This window comes from Branchiostoma floridae, chromosome 2, assembly GCF_000003815.2.
Source record: "Branchiostoma floridae strain S238N-H82 chromosome 2, Bfl_VNyyK, whole genome shotgun sequence".
Classification (NCBI taxonomy): Eukaryota; Metazoa; Chordata; class Leptocardii; order Amphioxiformes; family Branchiostomatidae; genus Branchiostoma; species Branchiostoma floridae.
In genome coordinates this window covers 22,965,065-22,982,670 of record NC_049980.1, presented here as the reverse complement: position 1 = coordinate 22,982,670, position 17,606 = coordinate 22,965,065, and the positions used below count along the sequence as shown (strand labels likewise).

The following is a 17,606-nucleotide window of genomic DNA, read 5'->3' as shown; positions in this document are numbered from 1 at the left end:
CAACTAGACTGTTATGTTTTAACATCAAATTGAAGAGACTTTCTGACAAAACTAGAAAAGTACCTTCACATGCTTTAGCCTGACAAACTACACCTCTTTTTATTCTTAATCAAATACATTCATTTACATCACGTAATTGACCACTACAGAGTATCTGCTACGCCTCCAGTAACCATGGTGACAGCCGTCATTGACCTTATTTTTCATTGACCTCTATTGTTTGGAGGAGAAAATACAAGAGGACGAAACGGAGCTAAACAATATTTTTCCTTCCATGAACTTGAAGATAAACATGATAACATATAGTGTATGTAGTAGCAACTTTTAGAGCATGTGGGTACTTTAAAGTAGGTCAGAGACATATAAGCTACGTGTACACAACAGCTGTAATACTATGCTGAAACGGAAGCACAAAGAAGTAGTCTGTCTGTCAGTGAGTCAGAGGATGATGGTATAAGACCGTATAACTCTAGGCAGGCTTAAGTCCACATCGTCTGATAACAATACAGGTCACTAGCTGGTAAGCCGGTTACCTTTGTAGGTATTACTGTTGTTTCCGCTACATCAAATTTATGTCTATGAGCACCAAATCTCTGTAATCGGGTGAAAGGTAATCAAAGGCGCAGCTGTGGCAGACATCTACCCTCTGGCTCCTGTTACTTTACATTAGACAGACCACTTAATTATATTGATATGATATCAGTTTTACTCAATGCTCACTGAAAAAGGGGGTGTAGAAGTGTGAGTTCGCTGTCGACCTTCACCACAGACATTATCTCCGTTATGTCACCATAGGTTACAGACTTGTTGTCAAATTTTGGCTTCAAGGTTCCACATGCTGTAACGACGGCATTCTTACAATACTCTTAAGACCCATAACGACCTGTAACTATGCTTAGACAAGCGCATGCGCATGAAATCATTTCAACCACCTAATTCGCAGACAACCCGTCATATCCTGTTATCCCCAAATGACCCGCATTATTAAGGTGATGGTGCAACATGAGAAAGGTATAACCTTTGGCAGGCATTATTCAACATCATTAAATCCGTCCCGCTTCACCCACATTTACCCCATCACTGAGGAAGGCCGTGGGAGTTCTGTGACGTTATGATGTCATTTCAGTATCTCTGGAATTGGCAAACACGAAAGGTTTGCTACGGGGGTAGCTGATTTGTATCTCATCGATTTCCAAAATGTGCTGACTTGTTTATGGATCATGTTTATGATATTGCACAAACAAAACAATGTGGGGCCGCGTGGCGCAATCGTCAGAACGTTTGACTCAGGTCCAGAAGGTCCTGAGTTCAAACGTCGACGTGTCACCGGTCTTGTGCTCTTGGGAAAGGCACTTTACACGACTTTCCTATATAGGCTACAAAAGTCTTCAGCAAATTGAAGTTGGTAGCCTCAAAAACGGAAGAAAACAAAACAGTAGGATAGGTGACGCTAGAAGCTGGTCTGTGTTACGTTTAGACCGTATTTCTTCGAATTCAATAATATAATAATTGACAAGACCATCACTAATTTCTTTGGCACTCGCACCTTAGGTGGTAATATAACTAATATTGCACTTTCTAAGTTCAATTCTAATCTAATCAATTTCAAGTTGTCAACTGTTATTTGGACCATACCATTTTCGCTTCTAATCATTACATGGCTACATTTTCTGTATCTCTCTTTACTACTTTTATATCATTATAATACTCGGTACTGCTCTACTTCTTTTTGTATATTTCACTATGATATGGATCTGTTGTATTGCCTCTCAGTAGGGGGTCTGGTTCATCCTTTATTCCCTTATAATAATGTTGACTCGTCTAAGACACCTTTCCCCACCCATGCACTCATAACTCTATTATTCCGAGGATGAATAAGGACCAGAACAGAAAACTTTCGTTGCAAACTTTATTCTTCATTGAATGTCGATGACAAGATGTTGCGATTTCTGATCTTAGAAATTAAAAGATGGCAAGACTTTGTTCAGCAACAACGGCGGCAACGGCGTGGTCTTTCTTAACAAATTCTTTATCACCCATTCTATGCTTCAAAACCCAGCATATGAAAATTTCAGGCAATTGATTATATAATGCGATTAATGATGTTATTGATTCATGTTAAATGTGTTATTGATTTATGTATATGATATATATTGCTAAACGATGCTATTGGTTGGTTCTAAATCATGCTATTGATTGATTGTGTCATTTACGCTCCGAAAACCAGCAGGTTAACATTTCACGATGCAATGTTGTTACATGATGTTATTGATTGATGTTTAACGTGTAATATAATGTGTAATTAGTAGATGATAAGTGCTAGTATGACTAATAGTAGTTATAAGTTATAAGTTATTGCTACTTTATGGAAGAGGACTCCAGGAAGAGTAGTGGTTCATGTCAACACTAATGGAGATTGCTTAATAAACAAACAAACAAACTATGACTAAAGATAATTAACATTAGAATAAGTAACATTGCTACAGGACAGTGTGTCAACTATTTGTAAAATGCACTTAGCTCATCTCTTTTAGAAGAGAGGTTTTATTTTGAATTTTAGTTTACTGATTCAAGTGACAAATGCTAATTTGAAAAAAATACATTGATGTGGGCTTTGGAGAATCGGAGTTAAAGTTGCACTGAGTCTTGTAATCAGAGCTGAAAGTCAAGCAGCAAATTCAAGTTTACCACACTAGACGATAACCCATTACAGTATAAGGATACTGTACTACAAAGAAAGCTTATTTTGCTATGACACATCAGAAACCGTTATGCATACACTTATAGTAAATTAGGCAATGATTGTCCGGATCTGTTACATGATCTGAAGTGACCGCAGTATGTTTATGATACAATAACCATAATGGTTGATGTGAAGTTCAACAACTTTGTTTACATTGTAACTACCACCACAAAAATATTTAAAACCTTTCGATAAGTTATTAATTCTGGATGAAGCAAATTTGTCAGACGAAGGCATATAAAATCATTAAGCAACTATAAAAGTACCGTCTGGATAACTTTTCACCAATTAACTACAAAAACATAAATGGAATTTTTTTGCAATCTTTTCTGGTCCAGTGAAAGTCATTCGGCTTTTACCAAAGGTAAGCTAGTTTGCATCCTTGATTCTCGATGGATCTGAATAAAGTCAAGTCAAGTCAAGGGGTCAAGATAAAAACAGAGAGTGAGAGGTCGTGGGGTGGGGGTGGAAGAGAACCAAGAAATCAAATCGATGTGACCTAACATGGGTGACCTTTCATGTGTTCTATAAATTTGATCTGTGACTCTCTTATCAGATTAGCAAAGGTTGCAAACGGATACAGATGTTCTGATGAAGGTGACAGAGATGTGTGACACTGCCGTCGCCACACGCCTTACTTGCTGCCGTTGGTGCCTGTAAGAGGTTGAGACGATCATATTAAAGAAAATAGAATTTAAAAAATGTCAAGAAAATTTTAGAATTACACAAGAGACCCTTAACCTGTATGTACTAACTCTTATCAACAAGTGCAGATACTGTGATATGGTGTAACTGATATAAACTAGATCATTTTCGATGTTGTATGTTTTGTGTATTCACCTGCTACCAGGCAGATGTATGGGTAGGTGAGTGGGATGACCCTGTAAAAGTCCTACACACCAAGTCGGCAGATCTACGGATGGGTGCGTAGGAAACCCTGTATAAGACTTACTCACCCAACTGGCAGATGTACGGGTAGGCGAAGCCGCAGTTCCTGATGGGCCAACGAAGCACCCTTCGGGGCCTCAGAGCCACACAGTCCCTTCTCTTGTGCGGGTCATTGGACCGAATCCTGTGGTACTCTCCCAGAGGGGTCCCGTCGTTCCAGCGGAAAATTTTCTCCGAGTTGAGGTCGTCAAGGCCAATCCAATATCTCCTGAAACAAGAAAGTAAGTAAGTAAGTAAGTAAGTAAGTAAGGAATGAATGAATGAAAGATTTATCACCTCACAATTCACTAGAACATAACGCTATTTATGACAAAGATGGCATGTGTGTAAGAAAGTAAGTAAGTAAGTAAGTAAGTAAGTAATTATGTAAGTAAGTAAGGAAGGAAGGAATGAATGAATGAATGAATGAATGAATGAATGAATGAATGAAAGCTTTATCACCTCACAATTCACTAGAACATAACGCTATTTATGACAAAGATGGCATGTGTGTTTCTCAAGGTTTACCTCTTGGGTCGACCGATGGCCTTCAGACGGTTGAGGATAAACGTTTCCGTGGCCTGGTCCTTGATCATGGCGAGGGTGCCGCCCAGATCCTGACACACTTGCTTGGCCGACATGTAGTCTAGCTGCGGGTCGCTTGCCGAGGTGAACCAGAAACATTGGTTCTGGTAGACGCCGAAATTAGCGTCAGTGCTGAGTCCAGAGTAGACGGAGGAGCAAGCTGGGGTTGCAAAAACAGAAAGATTCAAATTTCAAAGCAATCCGAACGATAAGCACATCAGCCTGACCAAAGAAAGAAAATACAGAGAACAACTCACTATCACAGGTAAATCCATCGTTATTCAACACATGGCTGGCACCACACGAGCAGCTGAAATTTCCTACGCTGTTCGTGCAAGTTCCCTCACACCCGCCGTTGTTACTGGCGCATTCATCGACATCTGCAATAAAACAGATTTATGTTACCTCCTTCACTTGCGCATACGTATCAACCGAAAAAAGACAACATAGCATGTTTTAAAAAAAAAAACGACCGTAAGTTCACTTTGATTCAGATGCCTGATAAAAACATAAACAGGTTCTAATAATGATCAATGATCTTCAAATGATCATGATGTTGTAAGATCAGTATACATATTTTGTTGACTATCAATGTATAATTTAGAGAATCTGAGAAGCACCCGTTTGACGTAGTGTAACAGACTATTATAATTTACGCCGTCGCCACGTAACATTTAGTTGGCACCACTGGAACAGTCGAAGTCTCCTGAGTTGCTCGTGCAAGGTCCACCAAACGCACCGCTCCTCGTGTCACAATCACAAAAGTTACAGAATACGTCCTTACCAGTACACGTGACACCGTCGCCGGTGTAGCCTGGATTACAAACACAGGTAAAACTGCCAGGGATGTTGGTACAAGAGGCGTCAGGACTGCAGTTGTCGGTTCCAGTTTCACATTCATCAACATCTGCACGGACAAAATGTAAGAATTAGATTGGAATATAACTTGAGTGTAGAAATGTTTCTTTGGTATATCGGAGCATAGTATAATGTACAACAATGCCTTTTGCTGTAGTTTGTGCCGCAGTCGTGGTCGCCATCGTAGTTGGAGCTGCAGTCGTGGTCGCCATCGTAGTTGGAGCTACAGTCGTGGTCGCCATCGTAGTTGGAGCTACAGTCGTGGTCGCCATCGTAGTTGGAGCTGCAGTCGTGGTTGCCGTCGTAGTTTGTGCCGCAGTCGTGGTCGGTATCGTAGTTTGTGCTGCAGTCGTGGTCGGTATCGTAGTTTGTGCTGCAGTCGGGGTCGCTGTGGTAGTTTGTGCTGCAGTCGTGGTCGGTATCGTAGTTTGTGCTGCAGCGGTAGTCGCTGCCGTAGTTTGTGCTGCAGTCGTGGTCATTTCTGTAAGATGATAAATAAAACTTTGCCACACGTATATGGGATATTGAGTACACGGACAGAAGACAAAATTCATTACACTGGTTCATTTTCAAAGGAGGTGGACATGAAAATAATGTAAATGAATGCCTTGTACCTTTATAATATTTTGCCACACAATCGACAACAACGATTTCTTGACAAGCTTTTGTTTAGAAATAAACAAGTACGATACAAATTTTAGAATTAAACAAGATCTATCTGCCATTCAAAAATCATGACCACAGCATGTCCAGAACTCGAGATATCAAACACAGAAGTTCCGCTAAAGTACCATACCAAGCTGCTAGAGAGCCCAATGTCTAATCATTTCCAGGTCTCATCAAGACGTACCCAAATACCAAATAGCAATACAATCCATTCTCGAGTTAAAACTTATAGTGGTCTTCTATAACCACACCCACACGCACAAACGCTACCGAAAATATAACCTTCTTGGCGAAGGTAACAATGGAATTCTGCTGTGAGACATGGAAAACCCAGCAGAAGTCTAGCTGGCATTGTTGCTCACAGATGGGCCCACTCGGCAGCGATGGGCAGAGCGTCCGTCAGGACGAGAAAGGCTGTGATGATGGTTCATTTGAAAAACAAGACAGAAAAACAAACAATGCTAAATATTTGTGCAAATACCGGCGCAGGTGAGTCCGTCTCCGCTGTACCCTGGATCACAGGTGCAGTTGAAACTGCCGTCTGTGTTGGTACAGGTGGCATGGATGTCGCAGTTATGCCTTCCTTCCGCACACTCTGTAACAAAGTGTAACCAGAATGATTAAAAGAACGAGACAGTAAATGACTATGTGTGATTGTAACACGTAAATCATAAACGCACTTAGGTTAGTCTTAACTTCGGCAATGTCTTTCATCCCACTTCAACAATGTCTGGTTTTATACACACAGTCGCTCTACTTAGACTCGTTCTCGTGTTTTCCTCATCTTTATTGCTAGGAAAACCCGACCGAAAATCATCCGATTACAGGGCTTAACAGTCAACAAACACTCTTCACTATCTGTCCTATCTAACATATACAGCCAAGCGCAGTGTAATTACTAACCGTCATAATCCAGGAAAAGTTCACGGCTACCCTCGCTTGCATCAGTGGATAGGTCGCAACCGGGGCAGTAAAACCGGTAGCTTTGCCCGGAAATAGCATTGTACACGGTGATCTGTAAAAGCAACAACAGCAAAAAAAGTCATCATAATTCTAAAACTTGGGATGCATAAATCTCACGAGTTTGGTCATGAATCAAGAGAATGGTCAGCATCAGCTACTTACCCAGTCAAACTGGAACCAGTCGCTACCAGAAATGGACACTCCAAGCTTGGTGGGATCACCGAAATCGGTGGCAAGAAAGGTTCGATCGTACTCTCTCCTTACACGTCGGGCATGTGGGAAAACGTAGTCGTGGTTATTAAAGACATTTGTGGGTAATATGCGTGACTTCGTATACATATGGAACTTGTATGTATGGAGTCGCATATCTGTATGGTGAGGACATGCAAGAGTAAGCACAGATAAAACTAAGGGTTACAGGGTAATTAGATTTAGTTTTCAGGCAACTAATGAGAGGAAATGAGCTATGACAGTCATGCAGATGGCGGGAAGAACCTCTGGTTAATAATCTTCGTTGTTCCTACCCCGCTGCCGTCAGTCCGAGTGCTTCTGTTGTCACGCAGGCATCTTCACATGCGTCCGAAAAGATTTCCACTGTCACGCGGTCTGGGGTCCCGGAGTTCTCATGAGAATCGTTCGTCCTGATGGTGAGGATGTGCGTCTCTGTTTGGTAAAATAACATATCGTCGTGTTACACGCTTGTCGTTCAACATCTGATACTCAAAATGGGCCCCTGCATAGTGGTAAATTACTGTTTACAGTAACAGGCTGATGTACTGACCTTTAAAATCCAAGGAGATTTGCTGGCTTCCTTCGTTAGAATTAGTGGACAGGTCACAGCCACCGGTGGGACAGAAGAAACGATAGAATCGCCCAATATAGGCATTGAATACGTCAATCTGTGAAGAGAAACAGCGTGAAAAACAGCTGAATTAGTATAGACAAACACAGCTGAAAATTACAAACACAGCTGAAACGAACAGTCAGTAGGTTTATAAGTACGTACCCATTCAAGCTGAAGCCAGTTGCTCCCTGTAGCTGTAAGTCCAAGCCTGGTTGGGTCACCAAAATCTTCAGCGGCGAAGGTACGGTCGTACTTTTTCCTTTGATGCCAATCGTGTTTGAAAATGTTATTAGATTCATGGTTACAAAAAGCAGGTTTGGTTAAGAAAGAGACGTATATGTGAAATATATGTTAGAGTACCACAAGAGACATACATGTTAGAGTACAGCAGTGTGACTGGTAATTTCCTTATTGGAACAGGCTAATTTGAAACATTGGTGTAAGTATGAACAAACAATCGCTAATACTCAACATGCCTGTCTCGTACTCATACAGATAATATGATCATCTCATTTCTGATAATCTAATTTCTGCATGAAAAAGCAAAACACATCAAGCCAACAGGCGTATATGCAAAACATGTGACTAACTACTTGTACCAACCCATTTGCTGTTAGTCCGGACACTGTTGTTGTCACACACGCATTGTAGCAACCGTCAGAAAAGATGTCCACGATTACAGGATCGGTGCTCCCGGAGTTAGTAGCATCATCCGTCCTGATGGTGAGGCTGTGTGTCCCTGTTTGGTTAAACGGCACAGATACATAGTTGTCTGAATTATACGATTCTGTCAGCACATATCATCATATGGTCGGTCTACATTCTATTACAGACACAAACAGAACGATAGAGGGCACAGCGACCACAACCCGTCGGAAGACCAATGAGTCGGACCTGTACTAACACTGTAATTGGGCATTGCTACAAAAGCAAAGAAGATGTACCACTCTGGAGACACCAAGGACCAAGGCACGGTGTTGGGCCCAAACCCCGGAGGTCCTGAGTTCGACTCTCCTGACATATCATTAGATAAGGTACTTAACACTAATTTTATAACTTCACTCAGGTGCATATCAGTACCTAGTTTCGGCTAGAGGTGTCCTTCGGTGCCTTCGGATATTACATTAAATGGAGGTCCCATGTTTGGGATGAGCCACATCTCAAGCACGTAAAAGGTTTGAAAAAATAGGGGTACTTCCAGGTGTGAGTGGATCAAATAAATTTGTTCTGATATACAGAAGTACAAACCTGATGTGTTACGCAATGTATTTACCATGTACATATAAACGATATATCGATACGAAGGAACATGGAAACAAACTGCTTGCCGAAGGTACTTACCGTTAAAATCTAAGGAGATCTGGTCTTCTCCTTCGCTGGGATCCTTGGAGAAAATACAGCCGGACTCGGGACAGAAGAAACGGTAGTGCTTCCCAGAGTGGGCGTTGTACACATTAATCTGTTAAAAACAGTCATGAAAATTCTCTACCGACAATGGCTCAATTAGTCTCAAACTACTAATTTATAGGAATTGGCAGAAAAGTAAGTATTTCCATGACACTTACCCAGTCCACTATAAGAATGTCTGCCCCTGACGTTGTAATGTGAATCCTGGTGGGATCGCCGAAATCAGGAGCGAAGAAGAATCGATCATACTCGGTCCTATAGAGTTAGAAACAAGGTCCATTTACTTTAAGTAGCAGTCGTGACTAAAATCGCAGATCGACACGTCTCGGTTACTTGAAATACATCAAGAGCAATTAAAAGTTGGGGAAAATATTTTTCTTAATAAGCAATATCTGATGACAATGGATAAGACTCTGAGAAAGCTTGGACCAAGACCAAGTTCTTTTGTCTCTCAGCTTTAGATGTGCTATCCGAGACGCATGCCTTTGTTTTTGGCTATAGATGTTTTTACATGGGGAAAAAGGTAGGATTTCTAGACCCCGGGGTACATGTAACAATTACGTGATTTATAATACTCGTACCTAACTCTTTTTATGAGCCATGATACACAAACATCTGTATTTGTGTACCTACAATTCTATACTCGACAATATCAAAATAGGCCATGTCTATAATTGATAGTACCTACCTCTGTGCCGTGAGCCTAGACACCGTCGTTGACACGCAGGTACCGTTGCAAACGTCCGAAAAGATTTCGATGGTCAGAGAATCATCAGTCCCAGCATAATCAGGATCACCAGTCTTTATCTTTAGGCTGTGTGCACTTGGTTCTATTTGGTTAAATAAAATATCACGGTTTTCTTTTTACTCATTCACATCATTATCATACATACATAATTGGTCATCAAGTGTTTTTGTAAGGACCGGCTAGTTTGAAACATTAGACCTATCCTGGAGTATGCAGCTCCTGCCTGGTCCCCCGGTCTCACTAAAACCCAGGAACGAAGCCTTGAGCGGATCCAAAGACGGGCGTGCCGCATTATTCTTGGTGACTCCTACGTAGGATACGACCGTGCACTCCAACGACTAGGACTGTCACGGCTATCTGAGAGAAGGGATCTGTTATGTGTTAAGTTTGCTAAGTCACTCTTGAAATCTGAGTACAGAGACTGGCTACCTCCGCAAAGATTTCAGATAACTGGCCGCACTACCAGAAACAGTGAGAAGTTAGATTGCCCAGCAGCACGAACCAATAGATATAGAAACTCGCCAATACCGTACATATGCCAACTGATTAACAAGTATGGCCTGATCCCTGAGTGACTTTTGAACGAATTGAGTGACTTTTGAACACATTTTTTGAACAAGTTATATCGACTATTATATTGTGCACGTCTTTCAATATTAACCGAACACCTGTCTTGATTGTGATATGTAGTCTAAGACCAATGGTTCCTTATTCGTGATACAAATCGTATTGTTAGCAATTAAGATTTTGAACTATGCTGTCTTTTTGAATTGATGTACGTAACTTATAGTGTATTTCTCCCCGGAGGAGCACATGTAAATACCAACATAATTCAGACATAACTAAATGTCTGCTACGTGGTATGTTAATAAAGATTTCAAAGATTTCAAAGACTTCAAAGTATTAGTCTGATGTGATGTTTACAAGGTACTAACCCTCAAAATCCAGGTAGATTTCCCGGCTACCCTCGCTAGAATCAGTGGACAAAACACAATTCTCGAGCTCGTGTACGTGACAGAAAAATCGACGCTGTCGCCCAGTGTAAGCGTTGTGCACATTGACCTGCAAGAAAAGAGACATTTACATGGTGTTTGTCTATGTCTATAACGATTGAAATAGTCTTGTGCAAATTAACGATGATATCAAAACTAGACATAACATGGAGAATAAAAAACTGACCCATTCGATCCGCAGCCCATTGCTCCCAGAAGTTCTCAGTTTGAGCCTCGTAGGATCACCGAAATCCTCATCATCGAATTGTCGAACATACTCCGTCCTTAGATGTTGGAATGTAAATAATATTTTAAGCATGTGTACATTTGTAAAAGAACGCATATCTCAGTAGGAAATAAGAAGTGCGAATCAAGCAAAAGAATCTCTGTGGTGTCAAAAACGAATATGGCCAAGTTTTTGATACAGTACTCAATTTGTTTTGCAATTACAGACACCTACACTATATAGACCCATAGTTAACCGTCTGGCGAATACTCAGCACGTTTTTCTTTTACCTCAAAAGATACTATCCCAAGCATATTATGATCTGGATAGTACTGATAGTATTTACCCGTTAGTAGAAATAAACAGCATATCGACTTCTTGGAACCATTAAGTGTCTATTTATTTGTACCTACCCACTTGACGTGAGTTCGGATACTGTTTCTGTCACACACGCATTGATGATGTCACAATCATCAGAAAAAATCCCCACGGTCAAGGAATTTGTACTCCCAGAGTAAGGAGCATCATCCGTCTTTATGGTGAGAGTGTGAGTCGCTGCTCCGTTTAGAACAAAAATATACACTTGTTTTCATACAGTACACCAGCTGGTACAAGTGCAACTAGTGAAATCTATTGATACATATATTAATGAGTTTCAGTGTTTTACACAATTTATTTAAAGGAAAAAATCAGTCTGTTAATCTCAGTGAACCTTGAGTTAATTTCAATGTAAAATGGAGCTTCGGCCTTGAGAGCAAAGCCACGTTGACTTTGTGACAAACGTGACCTTGAAGACCAACGCCGTGGTGTTGACCAACCCGGTACTATTTCCACTACCCCCACCCACAGCGAATGTTCAATAGAAATCAAGCTTAATTGTGAATAATCATAACCAAATGAACAAAGCATGTGTTCATCAGACATAAACAGAACAAAAAAGTGACGAACAGATAAAAATTATTTACAGGAGTTGGTACTCAGAAACTATCATTGTTTACCTAGGGAGGCCACTTGGGTCACCGCGAGCACTAGGGCCGCTGCTCCGAACAGCGCTCCTGGGTTCATGGTCTCGTTTGTTTATTCCCTCTGATACAAACAAAAGTTTGTCGATGAAGGTTAGTCATTAAGTTAAGGAGATACACAACACAAACACAAAGGTATTCGAGCAACTAGACACATTTTGCACAATGTTTTGCTTGGGTAAGGTGTGTATTGTGTATTATATTGTTTATGCAAGATTTTAGAGTATGGTTATTCTCCTTAGAGTATGGTTGTTTTAATGCTGAAGAGAAAGCAAAATAATCTGTTCCACGAAATTCAAACCTGGCGAAGATGTCTGATAAAACGATGAAAGTAACATTTTAAGGTGCACTGTAAACATGCTGTTTCTGAAAACTAATTTGATAATGGTGCCTCCAGGTCTTGGCCTTCTTTAATTCATCTTAAGGTGCAGGCATACATCACTGACGAAGTGCGAATACACGCCGTCAAATAACAATACACATCGCTAGCTGGTAACCGTTCCCAGGAATGTCGTGGGATCGCTACTGTTTTCCACTACATCAACTTTGTAAGCACCAAATCTCTGTCATCGGAAGAAAGGTTATCAATAGAACAACTCAAGAGATGATTACCCTGCGGCCCCTATCACTTAAGGACATGGGAAACCCGCCCAGCGCTAGGGGACACGGCCGTTTTCAACGTGGGAACATCTTACAAATACAATGGTGGGATAGAGGGCATAAGTGACTCCAGGCAGACAGACATCGATCAACGACTCGTCAAATAACAGTACAGGTCACTAGCTTCTTATACCCCCTTTCCACTAGGACGGCGCTCTCACGGCGCTCTCTCTGCGACCTCAAATTTGGAAGAGCGCGGTGAGAGCGCGGTGGGATCGCCAAGGTCGCCATGGGAGCGCACAGAGAGCGCGGTGGGAGCGCCATGGTCGCCATGGTCGCCATCACCTCCGCGACTGTTTTGAACCTGCTCAAAACAGTCGCCGTGAGAGCGCCGTGGACGGCGATCTAACGATGAGCGCAGAGAGAGCGCCAAGGGAGCGCGCAGCGAGCGCCGTGAGCGCCAAGAGAGCACACAGCGAGCGCAATAGGTCTCAACAATGGTTTATGATACCAAATTAGCTAGGACGGCGCTCTCTCGGCGCTCTCTCTGCGCTCTCAACTGCAGTTTGAGAAGAAGTATTTTTGAAACAGACAGAACCCGGAGAAATGTTTAATATGTACCGATGATTTACATTGAAACAAACTGAGAAGGAATAACCAGGGTTTAAAAAAAGGTTTATCATTTCTCAACATATATTTTTTTTTAAATTTCAACATGATGACATCAGTTTTCTTGTTCTTCATCTGTACATTTATACTATTGAAGTCCTGTTTTCAATAAATCGAACTGTTTCGGTGTTGGATGATTTACACTAAAAGCGTAGCATGATAAAACAATTTATGGTGAACAAGGTACATGACAGATTTAAGAAAAAGGAACAAGACAAACGTGTATATTTCGGGCTGAGTGACTGTACAGTAACCAAAATGGGATTTGTTTACAGCCTTGATTTTATTCTTTGAATGTTATGTAAGACGTAAAAGGATGACTTTAAAAGTACGAAAATACACTATACACCAAGAGATTCGTTCTCTATCTCTGAAATTCGTTGAACAATCTTTCAAACTTTTGTTAGCTCATAAAAATATGCCGACATTTGAGTTTTCGTCGCGGTGAGAGCGCGCTGGGGTCGCCGGAGCGATTCCACTAGAGCAGTTTTTCTGGCGTCGCGGCGCTCTCACGGCGCTCTGGCCAATTTTCCATCGCAGTGAGAGCGCCGTGAGAGCGCCGTCAAGTGGAAAGGGGGCCTTACCGTTTGCTTTTTCGGGATGGGGGAGGTGTCATGGGATTGCTTCCACTTTGCAAAAAGATGGTAGACATTAAAATCGTACTATCTTATTTACATGTAAGTGCGTTTATGATAAACTGAAAATCTTAACAGCAGACAGTTGAATGGCTCATTCGGTGCCGTCAGATAAGAAACTTTCAACTTCACAACTAGTAGAAATACATTTTTTATAACCTCCGGCTCTTTTCGCTTTGTCTGAGAAAGACCACTTCACATCTTCTTCAGTGTTCGCTAATACCCCATTCACATTGTCGACGATCTGAGGGCGTACTTCGCGATCGCAAGAACGTCGGCCGATTTCAAGATCGACAGAGGAATCCGTGTATTTTGTCCCCTATCACATTAAACGAGGCTCGGACGATCGCCTGGGAATACAATTATGATAATAAACCTCCCATGACCTCTTGTACTCAGACAAAGTAAGACAAAACGTTTCTCACAAAAAGGAAAGAGATCCATAAATGTTGATGTTTTTTTCTTGTCGGAATTTTTCTAAGCAATTGATGGAATGCGCGGGCCAAATAGACATGGCCATATAGATATGGAATTGTGTCATAAACAAAGCCTACATACTGGCGTTACCACAGAGGCCGTAATGTCAGAATAAACCGCCAGTTAAAAAAAGTCAATATTTTGCAAACAAACGGGAGTTGGGCGAAAGTCGACGAGACGGCATTTTGCAACCACAAAAGTTGAAAAGTCAAATGTCAGCACCTCTTATGAGCAAAGATTTGATAAAGCACTCAAGGGATTTCAGAGAAAGTACTTTGAACATTTCTGCTAGTTCTCTCTTGTCAGTTATTTTACGAAATCCTTCGATTTGAATATCTGAATGAAAGCACGTAACGTTATGTGTAGTTATTCAATTCGTATACGATTCTAATTATGAAATCATGCATGACACAAAAGTATGATTTGACAAAAAATCACAAAATGCAGTTCTTCAAGAATTCAATTTGTTTGAACTACTGAGCGCTCCTTGATACCCCCTTCCACTAGGATGGCGCTCTCGCCGCGGTCTCTATGCGAATTAGATTTGGCCAGAGCGCCAACAAACGCGGTGGAATCGCCTAGGTCGCCAGTGGGTAGGGAGCGCCACAGTCGCAGGGACAAAACAGTCGTCCTGAGAGCACCGACGATATCGATCCAACAATATGCGCAGGGCGAGGGCCAAAAGAGCGCGCACGAGCGCAGTGAGCACCGAAAGAACGGGCAATGGGCACAGCCATCGCTGAAAGAGCGCCTCTCATGGTCTCAACTTTAGTTAACAATTTTATTCGCGAATGTCTAAGTGTATTTTGTAAATCTTGTTGCCAAATCACACTAAGATTTTGTGATGAATCCTTTCTTTATCAAACTCATGGGTAATACAAATTGAACAACTAAAGAAATGTTTTATCACTTCATGACTTATAGTTTTTATTTCGGCAAAATAACATAATAACATTTTGTTTTCATGTTCTTCACCTGTTTTTTTAGATTGTTGAAGTTTTAATTCCAATCAAAGCGTTTCAATATTCTATGATTATGCTATGATAAAGATATTTACTATAAACGGAAAATTTATATAACAAATTGAAAAAAGGCAAGCAGATCATGTACTTAAAGTGAGACGCACACTGAACAAAATTGGATTTGTTTACACCCTTGATTTCATCATTTGGACATTTGGACAAGATGTAAAAAGCATGACTTCAAAGACAACAAGACACACAAAGCATAATATTCTTCTTTTTCTCTGACTGAATTCGTTGAGTAGTCTGTCAAATCCAGACATCTGGTCAAATCTTAGGTCGCCCATATTTGTATAAATGGTGCTGACGTTGACTTTTGGACGCGCAGGGGTCGCCATAGAGATTCCACCAGAGCAATTTTTCCGGGGTTTTGGTGCTCACTCCACGCTCTGGCCAAATTAGTGGGCGCTCATTGCGCACTCTTTTGGCGCTCGTTTTGCCTCATCGTTGGACCGCCATCCTATACGCTCGCACGGTGACTATTTTGATGTCATAGCGGAAAGGGGGTATAAATGCGTTTGAAGGACACACGTGGCTCTCTGCAAAAAGCCATTAAGCCACAGAAGAAACCCGAAATGTTTTGTTAACACATATAGGGTCACAAGGAATATAGTCCGATAGTGTGCATACAAATAGAAATTCGCATAGCATCTGGGGACAGCTATACAGACGTAAAATGTGGTATCTCGCTGCACTTGGGCACCGGTGCGGCACTGCGGGGTTCTAAAGATTACTCAACGAATTTCAGAGATAAAGGAATTTTCTTACGTTTTGTGTATTTTGTTGTCTGTTAAGTCATGCCGCTACGTATTACGCAATATCTAAATTATAAAAAAAAATCGGCGAAAATATGACAAAGGTGCCGTAGTGAACGAACCCAGCAGTGGCACATCGGTGCCCCAAGTGGAGTGAGATACCACCTTAAAACGGAGACGAAATAAATCTTACTCACTGAAAAAGGGACTGCTGAGCTCGTTGTCGACCTTCACCCCAGTACGTCTGCTCAGGCCACGGTATGTGATCAGACTGGTGACGGTGTCATGGTTCTTATAGCTTCAGCGGTTTTAAAACACTTAATGGCTCACATCATCTGTCAGCTGAAAATTAAGTAATCTTTCTGTCAGAATTCAGACCATGGCGCAAGGTGTATAATTGTGCGTGTGCGTGTGTGTGTGAGGGGCGGTGGGGTGTTTGACGGATGTATAACTCTAGGCAGACATTAGTTCACATCGTCAAGTAACAATACAGGTAATTAACTGGTTACCATACCCTTATCGTGGGAGGTCGTGGGATCGCCGGTCCCACGAGCCCTCAGCAGTGACTTTGGATAAAATAGTAGACTTTTTTCTAAATTCATTAACCTACAAGGTGAGTTGTCAAAGGAGAATCTTGAGAGCAGACAGGTTCTAAATTTATAACTCATCGGGTGTCATCTTTTCAGCTATACATCAATTTTATATCTCTGAGCACCAGATCCCTATCATCAGGTGAAAGACAAAGGCACAAGTGAAGATAGATAGCTACCCTCCGGCTTCTGTTACTTCACATGAGAAAGACTTGATCTGCTCAGTGGACAGCGCAAGCGTGGGAACATTTTACACACAAAATTGAATGAGAGAGAGAGAGAGAGAGAGAGAGAGAGAGAGTGGGGGGGGGGAGAGAGAGAGAGAGTGGGGGGGAGAGAGAGAGAGAGAGACAGAGACAGACAGAGAGAGAGAAAGGAAGAGAGATAGATGACACCTAGTAGTGTTCATGTCTATTAATCATCTAACAATTCTAAAGAACTAATTCTACTTTATTAATAACAGTTAAGTCTAAGACAACATTGTCTAAGTTTACAGTTTTGGCCTACAGGTGAACGGGCCACAATAATATTGACTAATTCTGCATGTGATGATATTGTATGGCGATGGTGATAATGTCACTTCTACTTATCGAAAATAGTCGGTAGAAAATTGAGCTTGTTGTCGACCTTCAGCGCAGTACTTCTGCCAAGGCCACCACATGTGAACGGAATGGCAGCAACTTAAGTTTACGACCCGCCGTGTCCTGTATAGGCTGCGGTCACATTTCCAAACCGGGGGCCTGGCCGGGCAGCTTTTGAGAACGAAAGCTAGGATATAAAATACAACAAAACACACAGAACGTAAAATAATTTGTCGTGAACATAAATCGTATTATTGATAAACACTTAACATTTTGTTGTTGCCGCAAACATCCTG

At 41.5% G+C, this 17,606-nt stretch overlaps 1 protein-coding gene across 1 annotated transcript; it reads right to left on the bottom strand.

Annotated features, from left to right (window-relative positions):
- Positions 1-1,913: 1,913 nt before the first annotated feature.
- LOC118410454 (mucin-22-like) lies at positions 1,914-16,418 on the bottom strand. The gene is made up of 21 exons (XM_035812185.1): positions 16,337-16,418; positions 11,958-12,045; positions 11,373-11,514; positions 10,921-11,017; positions 10,677-10,803; positions 9,682-9,823; positions 9,152-9,248; positions 8,928-9,045; positions 8,190-8,325; positions 7,749-7,845; positions 7,524-7,641; positions 7,267-7,405; positions 6,905-7,001; positions 6,683-6,794; positions 6,261-6,374; positions 5,259-5,594; positions 5,040-5,162; positions 4,513-4,635; positions 4,199-4,415; positions 3,700-3,899; positions 1,914-3,397 (listed from the first exon to the last, which is right to left on the bottom strand). Exons 2-21 carry the CDS (start codon positions 12,022-12,024, stop codon positions 3,378-3,380), a joined length of 2,622 nt encoding a protein of 873 aa, XP_035668078.1. The 5' UTR covers positions 12,025-12,045; positions 16,337-16,418; the 3' UTR covers positions 1,914-3,377.
- Positions 16,419-17,606: the final 1,188 nt, after the last annotated feature.